The sequence below is a fragment of the Falco biarmicus genome, chromosome 1, assembly GCF_023638135.1.
Source record: "Falco biarmicus isolate bFalBia1 chromosome 1, bFalBia1.pri, whole genome shotgun sequence".
Classification (NCBI taxonomy): Eukaryota; Metazoa; Chordata; class Aves; order Falconiformes; family Falconidae; genus Falco; species Falco biarmicus.
This window is the reverse complement of record NC_079288.1, coordinates 61749113-61759727: the sequence shown is the minus strand read 5'-3', so window position 1 is coordinate 61759727 and position 10615 is coordinate 61749113. Positions and strand designations below refer to the sequence as shown.

The 10615-nt window shown below is 45.4% G+C and overlaps 1 protein-coding gene across 8 annotated transcripts in view; it reads right to left on the bottom strand.

Annotated features, from left to right (window-relative positions):
• Nucleotides 1-7621: 7621 nt before the first annotated feature.
• The window catches only part of EPHA5 (EPH receptor A5), a 209620-nt gene continuing 206626 nt past the window's right edge, over nucleotides 7622-10615 (bottom strand). For all 8 annotated transcript variants that reach the window (XM_056354298.1, XM_056354334.1, XM_056354305.1 and 5 more), the window contains one exon: nucleotides 7622-10603. In XM_056354298.1, the coding sequence (XP_056210273.1) occupies nucleotides 10498-10603 (106 nt within the window). In that variant the 3' untranslated portion in view covers nucleotides 7622-10497. The remainder of the gene's footprint in view (nucleotides 10604-10615) is intronic.

The following is a 10615-nucleotide window of genomic DNA, read 5'->3' as shown; positions in this document are numbered from 1 at the left end:
AGGAGGGGAATCATCTCCCATTCTCGTCAGGGCAAACATTTCACTCTCTATAGGCTCTGAATGCATTCACTCATCAAGGCATATTGAGTAGCTGCTTATTAGCACAAGTTCAGCTCCCTTTCTGCACCACTCAGATACACACACAAATATAAGTCCTCAGTGTGGCAGGCATGGAGAGATTATTATGCTTTCCCTTGTTTGGGGAAGCACAACATCACATTTCTATAGCTTTAACTTTGATTTGATAAAGGCTCCTTTACATATATATAAATAATTTTATAAGTTTTATGTTTATTATTTATATATATATATTTTAAAATATTATCTTATGTATTTTTACAGCCTCTCTCCATGCCATCATTTGTCAAAACTGGGGAGGTTGCAGTGCCCTATGGTAAACCTTCCTGGGGAATATAAAAGAAGAGTTTTGCAAGGGTCAGCTTCAAATAAAGCTAAAATCAAATCAAATCACAGGGCTAAGGGAACCATAAAGAACCTGTTTTCCATTTGACTCCTATTTTGTTAGCGTCTACAAACTCACTGCTTCATCAGTAGGATGTTTCCACAGCATAAAAAATAACCTGGAACACAGGTATCATCCGCTTCATCTTTCTTTTAAAAAATAAGAAACCTCCTCTCGAACAGGTGAATAATACCATCAAAAAAAGAGCTTACCGTGGGATAACTGTCCCCTGCCATCTCCAGGGACCAGACGCCTGTTCAATGCTATCACCGATGGAGGTGTTTCAGCTCGCTGCTCAGCTTCCTGGCATTTTTTTCTCCAAGTAAATAGGTTTTTTGCTTTTCTTGCCTGGTTGTAGTTGTTGGGGGGTGTGGTGTGGGGTAGCTCAAGGGGAGCCCAATTTCAAAGAGAGCTGTGCCACATTGTACAGCCTCCTGCTGCAGTGCCATGGCTGCAAGGAAAGGGCCACAGCCTGGTCCTTCCCTTCCCAAAAGTCAGCTGTACTCAGGATTTCCAAATTTAACAGGGCTGGAGGGGTCACCAGGACAATTAACTGGCATTTTTTTAGGTTTCTTCTTACACTCAAATCTACTTCAAGTCATCAGGCTCTATCTCTTTTTTTTTTCTCCCCTTTTCAGCAGTTTTGGGATGTGCAGATCCCCAGCCAGCAGCTTACAAAACCCTGGGTCCCTTAAATACCTTTCATTGCAAACCCCAGTGGCAACCACCCACAAAGGCACCCCCAAGAAGCTGATTTTTAAAAGGGAAAGGCCTGGCTTTAAACAACTAGGATGCGGTGCCAAAAGGACTTGCAGCATCTGTGGGTGGTAGCCAGGGTTTCAGCCACAGGGATGCTGCTGTTGCTGGAGAAGCTGAGCTGCTTATCAGCTGCTTACTGGCTACAGCCATGAGGATCACTGGACCATGGATGATAAACTAGCAGGAGGCAGGGCTCTTTTCTGCCCCCATACCCACTGTGGCTCAAGTCCAGATCTGAACACGCTCTCTTGCCATAATTTATTTCTCCATTACTTTTCTGACCCCGGCCCTGGCTCTGCAGCTATCACTGTCAGCCTTTTGCCCTTCTGATTATGCTAACAGCAGCACCTGAATGCTAATTGCCTTCCCTGATGAAGAAACTATTTTAGGGTGTTAGGGAGGGATGGGTAGTGTGTGAGGGCTTTGCTCCTGGCTGGAGGCACCCCTGGGATGCAAAACATGGGGGCCAAGGGTTTGGTGTCTCTCTGGCTACTGTATAAAATGGGAGGGCAGTGCAGTGACCCACACCTGTTAGTTAGGGCTGGGAGAGGGATGAAGCTATTGCAGGGCTGATTTTTGTGCCCTGAAGCAACTATTCATGTTTATTTGGCATCCCAGCTTTGTCTTTTCTAAGGCTACCAGCCTTTCCTCACACAGAAGATTTACAGTTATTTATTTATTTATTTTTATTTTACTTTATTGTTTTCTGCTGGAATAAATATGTGTAGTTGCTGCTACAAAAAGACCTGAGATTTTTGGCTGCACAGCCCTGTTCTCTAAACTATGTATTTCAAAGGGGTGAAGGCCCCCTCACGCTTCCCTCTCTCCTTGATGGGCCAAGAGAAGGACCCACTTGAGCATGTTCAGGGCCTAACGTCACCCAAAAGCAGGTTTTAGGATGTGCTGAGTGAACCGGTCTCTGTGCAGGGCTCGTTGCACACCCAGCTGCTCACAAGCCCTGGCTGTGAAAGCCTGGTTTTCCACTGGAAAACACTAAACTCTCCCCAGAAAAGCCAAGGAAACATATTCCTTCCCCACCAGAGCACTGGGGATTGACCTTTAGGTCTATGAGTAACTTTCAAGCCCAAAAGCTGTGCCTGTGGCTCCCCTCCACCTAATTTCTCCGAATGTCTTGCCAAATGCATATTCCCGGCCACTTTATGTCCATTCAGTCCCCTCCATCCCACTTTGGCAGCTCGTGGTTGCCTCTTGGGATGGATCTCAATGGGATTTTAGCACTAGTGAGATCACCAGTCCCAGTGTTGCCTCCATCTCCTCGTTCCCAGCCACCTCCCCAGGATTGTTAATTCATCCTGGGCCAGGATCATTAATTGAGGCCAAATACTTCCCAGTGCCAAACCTTGACAATCCCCATTTATCCTTCTTGCGTGACCCAATACCATTCCTTTTAGCCTGAATCATTCTTACTCCTGGACTATTTGCTGCTATTCACCATTTATCAGTCACACCCTAATCCTTGTCTTAATTAAGAGTTTATCACCTGGTGCTTCTGCGTGCATGTGCCCACATATCCATCCATCCATACATCCATCCACATCCATCCATATGCATATGCCTCCTTTCCCTCTTCCTACAATATCAGGGTCCAACCATGGATTTTATCCAATTTGAAAGATACTAGGAAGCCCATCAGTCCTGAGCTCCTACACATCTCATGGAAAGGGACCACAGGACTCTGCTTTGACAGCATTTTTCCCACTGGATGGGAGAGGTTGTTCCCTATCTTCTTTTTTAAATGAACATATCATTTCCCTATCTTCTTTTTTTTCCCCTCCAATGAAATACCAGTTTTACTTCGCATGCCCTTTTGCTCAGCAGCTCCACACACTGTATTTCTTGAGCAGTAAATGATTAAACTTTGGAGCCTGGAGTTTTGTGTTTAAATGTCAAGCTTGAAACACAGCGCCTCAGAAGAGAAATCAATAGGATTTCAATTTTCTTGTAATAAATATGGCCTTTATTAGGAGCAAATCAAGAAAATGGCTGGCAGCCTATCTCATGGTTTTGCTGCTTTTTTTTTTTTTCAGCTTGGAAGATTTTTTTCTTTTGGTTTTGTAGTTAAAAAAATAAACTTTGAGAGAAATAAGTCATCTTCGCCAGCACAAATGCATCCGTTGGTTGCTTATGGAGGACCTTGAAGAGTTTTGCAGTTAAAAAATCTCGGTTAGAGCTGCTAATAGGTTAACAAAGCAGCATGTCAGTGTAAGAAAACATATTCTTTATTATACTTTATTTGCTGAATGTTACTAATAGTTGATGCTATGAATAGCTGAGCTGACCCCAGCTGGAGGTGAGGAAATGACGGGGTAAAAAAAATCACCTACACGGTTCCTTGTTTTCCTCTGCAGCTGGCGCATAGGCCTTTCTGGGAGGAAAATAATGAGCCATTCATTAACAGGTTATCAAAGGTCACTGTAATGCAGAGGTCTTCATCCACCAAAATCCACTGGGACCCAGAGACTTGCTCCAAATGCTCCAACTGGGTCTCATTACAGAAGCAATGCATATCTTCAGTGAGCACCCCCTGCCAGTTTCTCCGAGGCTTTTTCCCTGGACACCCTATGGCATGCAATAACTGCAAGCACACCCTGGTTTACTCTCAGGGGTGCAAAATGAGCAAAACCTTTTGCTGGCTTTGCTGCTCCAGCTCCCATTTCCTACCTGACCTCAGCCTGGGATTGCTTCCTCCGTACCCATCTTCATGTACATGAGGTTTGAGCTCTGGCAGCTGATGTGTTATTAAAAAGGCATACTTGGAAGAACATGTGCAGCTGCTGAGGGTCCTGCCATGGGGAATGTGACTTTTGCAGCACTCTCCCCTGTATCCCTGCATATCCCTGTATCCCTGTTTTCCAGCGTAGCCCTTTTTTTCCTGCCTTACTCTGTTCTGAGCTGTTTCTGCAATGCCTCGATGTTGGCTCACCGACCTGGCCACTAGTTTGTCCTAGCATCTCCCTAAGTCCCACACCACATCCGAGGCATTGCGGATGAGGTGAGCTCTCCCCGCCTACCCATCCATTTTACCAAGCAGGCATGACATGTGCCCTCCAGTCCCTGGGGTCCAGCTCCCTCGTGTTGGCAAAGACGAATCGCCCTGGAATCAGGCCGTGCTGTTTCGGCTGCTTCTTAATGCACTCGAGGGTGACTTTCAACAGGCCTTGTTGACTTGAATAAATCTATCTCATTCTTTCATCTCTTCTTCTGCTCGCTGGTCCTTTTTTTGTGGAAGTATCCGGTCACAGTTTATGCATTGCATGCTATTTATGCAGTTCAGCCCATGAAAAATACATGAAGAGTCCCTCGCTCTTTCTCCCCACGGCTTCATAAATCTTGCATCACTTTCTGCACGGCAGTTCAGCATTATGGGGTGATGGGGAGCAGCTTTCCCGCTGCTCCTGCCCTGGGGCTGCAGCATCCTCCAGGGAGGCTGGCACCACAGGGTCAAACCCGGCCAGGCTGGCAGAGGGGGTGGGGGTTCAGAGCCTTCTCCAGCCCCATTTTTAGGATATTGGATAGGAAAAATGTGATAGAGGTGCTGTTTTGCTGCCCTGCAATGTCACCGGCACTGAGGTCATCTTGCTTTACAGTTTGTTTCGGGTTTATTGAAAAAAGAGTGGTGCAGAGAATAATATTACCCTGTTCACAGCTTGTCAAGCATCCTCGAGAGTTGGTGTTCACAACTGGAGATGCAGCTGTGCATTTATTGCAGGGACTGGCTGGAGGCTGTGCAGAAGAACCATCCAAAAAATAGGAATATGCTTAAGGACTCACTTTGCAGGTAAAGCACCTTACCTTTCTGAGCAGATAAATTTACTAGGCAGTGGCTGCAGAATGCAAGTGCCTCTCCTCACACTGAGCCTAGCGGTGGAAAATAATAAGCAAACCCTGATTTGGGATTTGTGTAAGGGCTGGTCCCAAACCAAGGCAGGCACAAAGGCTCAAGGAAATTGCCTAATTCCTTATTCACACTTAAAATGGAGCCTTATGGAAGGAGTTTGCAGCCATCTCTCATCTTTACTGGTAGCAGTAGCAAATTTTGTCCCTTTGCATCCTAATCCATTTCTCCCTCCTGCTCATGGTGTCTGAGGAACAGGGACAGGAGGCAGCTGCTTTCATGGATTTGTCTTCATAAGGGCACCATCCCTATTTCTGTGGTAGCTGAAATCAGGGAGACCTTGTTTAAACACCCTTGTTCCTCAAGATTTTTGCTTGCCTTCTTTCATTTTTTGACATTGAAGCTGCTAGAGGTGGTGAACCTTTCCATTTTCCCCATGAGCCCAGCCTCAGCTGTCTGATGCCTCCTGATCACCTGCAAAGCTATTTCACCTTCAGCTTCTTCAAAGTTTTCCCATTTTGTTTTCCCCTTAGCAGGCTCTCAGCCTCCACAAAGCTATCAAGGATGCTACCTACATGGGGCAAGTTGATACTGGTTTTCCTCTGTCCCCAGAGCCCCTCTGCTGCCTCCCAGCATCTGTCACCATCATGGTCCAGCAGCAGATAACCCCAGGCTGAATAAAAAAACACTGCATGGGAACTTCATGTCAATCCAGAGATATTTTATCCAAATTGCTGACAATCTCAGTTTGTTAACCCAACTGACCTTGTGCTCCCTTTATTAAAGCGGTGTTCCCCTTGTATGCCAGACTACCACGCCTTTCCTGGCCGGGCTATGAACATACCACCCATCATCTGCTGTGGCTTCCCATGATGTCGGGAGAATCAGCATCTTCATCCACAGCTCTCCCCTCTGTCTTCCAGTAGTGGTCATCTTGCAGGAGTCAGAAGATGCTGGTTGTCCACCACCACCTCCATTAAGACCTCTTCCAGGCCAACCTTTCCCCCTTGCCCCTTGGCCTTTCCCACCCCTGCCTTTTCACACCTCTCTTTAAGGCTGGCCCGTGTCCCTCTACAGCATGAGGTTGCCCCCAAATCCATGGGGCAGGGGAGGAATGGGGTGGAATGGGGCAGGGGAGATGGTGGGTGGTGGCAGGTGCTCCAGCTGGCCATTGGCCTGCTGCCCCCCCCCCCCCCCCCCTTTCCCCCAAAATCACAGAAATTCAGTTCAGGGGGGATCACAAAAAATTGGTATTTCTGAGGGATGGGGGAATGATGTGGCCAGGGGTTGCTCTGGCAGGTGCTTTGCCCCACAAACCAGACTACAACGCAGGCTTCCCTCCCAAAATAAAAACAGAGGAAAGACAGAATGGCCCATAACATGGTAGGATGCCCTCACGTGGGGTCTACATGAGTCCCACATCCCAGAGGCCCCTCTTTCCCCAGGGACCACAAGATTAGCACCAAGACCATGTTTAGGAGAGAAAAAATAAATAGAATTTATTTCCTTTCCAAGGGGGAAATTCCTGATGATCCCTGGAAAGCTGAAGGGGCACGCGTGCATGTGATCCACAACTGGATGTCACTGTTAGTCAAAGGTTTTTATTTTTATGAAAAAATAGAAAATTTCATATCTTACACTACAAAAAAAACCATGTACACAAACAAAATGCACAGAGAGCATCCAAGGAGTTGGGGGCGGGGGAAGGGGAGGAATAAATACAGCAATGCTACAGTCTCCTACGAGTTCAAACGCTGATGTAAGGAGCTGAGATGGATGCTGCGGCTCTGGCAGCGCTGGATGCACCAGCTCCCACCCTACCTGCCCTAAGGAATTACAATAAAGGATTGGAAACTAAGCATTACTCTTAAGACTGCTACTGATGTATCTTACATATGCGTTAACGACTAATTTCAAGACCACAGCAGCCCAAGGAGTCACACTTTCTTGACCACTGGGACTTTCTACATTATATTCAACACTGAATAGACAAAAAAGAATTTTACCTTCATGTTTTGTTCTTCTTGCTGTTAACATATCGAAAGAATAAATAGAATTTTAAACTGATCTTTTTTTTTTTCTTTTAATTCAGTCTTCCTTTTTTATGCTCAGGTAATTTTCCCAAATGGTAGCTATACAATGAAAGGGGGTCAGTCTACACAAGATGTGCTTGGGGACACTTCCTTCTCCCAAAATGAAAAACTATATTGAAAAGAGCCTTCTCACCTCCCAGATCCTTTGAAATATCTTCCTCACAATTAGCAGCAAAATAGACCGGAAAAAAAGTATTTGTTGGACCAGCTGCAGCAGTAGCAAGCTGGAAAAGCAAAGCACTTGGACTTATCGTAGGCAGGAAATCCACCTACAGCCCTTACAAAGAGCATAACCAGTAAAATATTACTGTCATCTTGTTCTGCTGCACCCCACTACATACGATCATGCCCCAAATACAGAGTACTTGCAGTTCTTGCATGGGAACTGAAAACCTCTGTTGTCTCTGGAATTTGCTTGTGGACATAAAAGCTGTAACTTTTGGACCCTACTTGTGAAAAACACCATCGTATTTTATTTTTAGCTCCAAGACAAAGCCTATTATACAGACATCTGTAACAAGAACAGCTCTTGAAATAAATAGAAGAGGTTATTTATTTATTGGAGGGACTAAGAAGAGGTGCCCTATTTACAAATGCAGTCTGGCTTAAGAACAGTTTGCTTTCCACTAGTTAATTATTTTGAAGGTTATGCCAGCATCTGGTATGCATCCCAGACATACTGCATATGCCTTTAAAACCCCACAAATGATGTAAAGGGGATTTTGCTGTTAAAAGTCCAGGAAAAGAGACCAAACCCAACTCCTCCTGCAGACCCAACAGGTAAGGAATGAACAGAGATGACAGGCAGAAAATGCTGCATATTTGCTAATACCATCTCTCCCGGTGCGGCCGATGGATGCGGACAGCAACTCAAGGATTCCTCCTGACAAAATGAGTTGTTTCTGTCTTCCTACAGGTTATTTTCCCCAAGTGCTGCAGGCAGGGATGCACAAATAATCCCAAGACTGTTCTGCTGACAGCTCTAATAATCTTATTTATTATATGACAAATCTCTTTTCCGCACCAAAATTGTTATGTCTTGATTCCCCCTTCCTCTTTTGTGGTCCAGTGGCTGCCAAAATGAAACAACAGGATGAGAAATCACACCATCAAGATTCGTCAGACCTCGCTGCAGCTCCTCTCCCTCCCATTTCTCCCGATTCCTAAGAGCTCGGCAGCAACTCACAGAGGAGGAGGAGGCCATTTCAGAACAGGCAAATATTGCCTGAAGAAACCCCCAATGAAAGCAAGCAAAGCCCTGCTGCTAAGAAAAAAATAAAATCCATCCAACCCTGTCCAACTAGACCTTCCTCTTTTCTTTAGAAACCGTTCCTTGCATCAAATCTCATCCAAAGGCTTCAGGGAAATGGAAGAAAGACCTTTGGAACAGCTGAAGGCGGCATTCAGCACCTGCTTCTGCAAGATGTGAAGGACGCAGGCCTCCTTTCAGCTCTGGATGAGCTCCTCGTGCTTGGCTCTGCAGCACCAAGGACGAAGGGAGCTGCAGCAAGTCACTCTGTCGATGTTATCACCAAAGAAGGATGCTACAAGATGCTATTTAACCTCTAAGGAAGCAATATATCTAGAGAAACAACAAACACTCGCCTTCTGCTGAGCCATTTTTAAATCCTTATCTTTACCAAAGCCTTCACACAACCTATGAATAACAAATCAACTGTGCTGATTAATCCTATCTACAACAAAAGGAGGAGGGCAGCCACAAACTGTTTCTTGGTGGGATTCCCAGGGGACTGGGTTGTCCTCGGGTCCCTCTGAAAACAGCAGCTCTGAGCTTTAATGGACACAACCAGCTACAACCAAGTGCTGACTCTAGCTGCGCCAGCTCCAGATGAGTGGGACCTTCTCGCCCATGGGATGCCACTGCTGCGACCAGTTGGGCTGGTCTGCTCTTCCCTCCTCTCTGCGCTGCCCCAAGGTGGCCAGCTCCATACCCAGATGAAAATGCCCAGAGAGACAAGCTGGGACAGCACAGTTCCCAAAATAATCCCACCAGCAGCACCACTTGGGGGGAAAGATACTGCAAAATCTCCATGCTGCATGACTGTGGGCTCACCTCCGCACACCAGGACTTAACCTCTGTAATAAGAACATCAAAATGCCTGCCTTCCAGCTAAAACCACCTTGTGGTTTCTCTCCTGGGTGCCAAGGACAGGGGCAGAGGCCACACTGGGTGATGGCTACTGGGATCAAACACCAGTGTGGAGGCATGTTATCCCATGCTACCTTTGGGCAGGACTCGTACACGCAAAACCCAATGCCGTGTGAGGCCACTGAGAACCAGATGTTTTACTTTTCTTCTGGACATCCCCAGTCTACAGTGGAAAGGGAGGGGCGACATCTTTTATTTAAACAGATTCCTTCTACCTCATACACATAATCAAAACTCCTGAAGGCTTTATATGTTGCTCAAACCAAACAGAAGCAGAAATACAAAGCATGGCAGTAACACAAAAGGGAGACAAAAAGAAGCAAAAGAGGGAGGGACAAAAAGAACAAACCAAGGAAAGAGCCCCAATCTTGTACCTGATGCGTAGCAAACTGTACAGTATATACATCTTAGTCACGTATTATCCTCCCAGAAGAGCAAATGAAAATAACTTGGTAACACAGAGGGAGGAAACAAAAAAAATATACACCCTGTATTGTATTTGCCATGGAGCAAGCAACATGTTTATACACTAGTCTCTATAACTTAATGCTGTGTAACAGCATTTTTTCTTCTTCAAATTTACAAAACAAAGTATCTATTGAGAAATAATCTAATCATATTGCTCTTCAATACACTTCTGTAGACAAGTAAGACTTGAAGTTAAACTTCAGCAAACTGCAGCTTTTGGGAGCCCACGAATGGCTACAAAACTCCTCTGCTCAAGTCAGTCCTTGGAAGTATTACCATGTGCTGCTGCAATTCAGTATATAAAGGTGCTACATATATATATATATATATATGTGTGTGTGTGTGTATATATATATATATGTCCCATGTACAGACGTGTGCTGGGAAGGCTTGTTGTCGTTGCTGAAGCTTAAGAGACGGGTTAACCCCACATACAGCAGACTCGTTTCCATGTTCCATGCATCTTACATTTACTTCATGAAAATGAGGACACAAATAGGAAGAAAAGGAAAACTTTAGTCAAACACTGCTTTAGAAATGCTGCGGCAGAGGCCAACATCCTTCAGTTATAGAAAGCACTGAATTTCCCTTTTTATCTTTTCCTTTTTTTTTTTAGTCAAAATAAATCTCAGGGCTAGTGTACAAAGTGCAGGATCGACCCACTTGAGGAAGCGACTTTAAAACCAAGTTACAACGGCACCATCCCATTCACCAACTGGACCTTCATCTCCTGAAGGCTGTTCATTATCTTCTTCTGGTGACCAACAAGTGTCACTCCCAGCCGCCTCAAATCCCTGTGGGAGAAA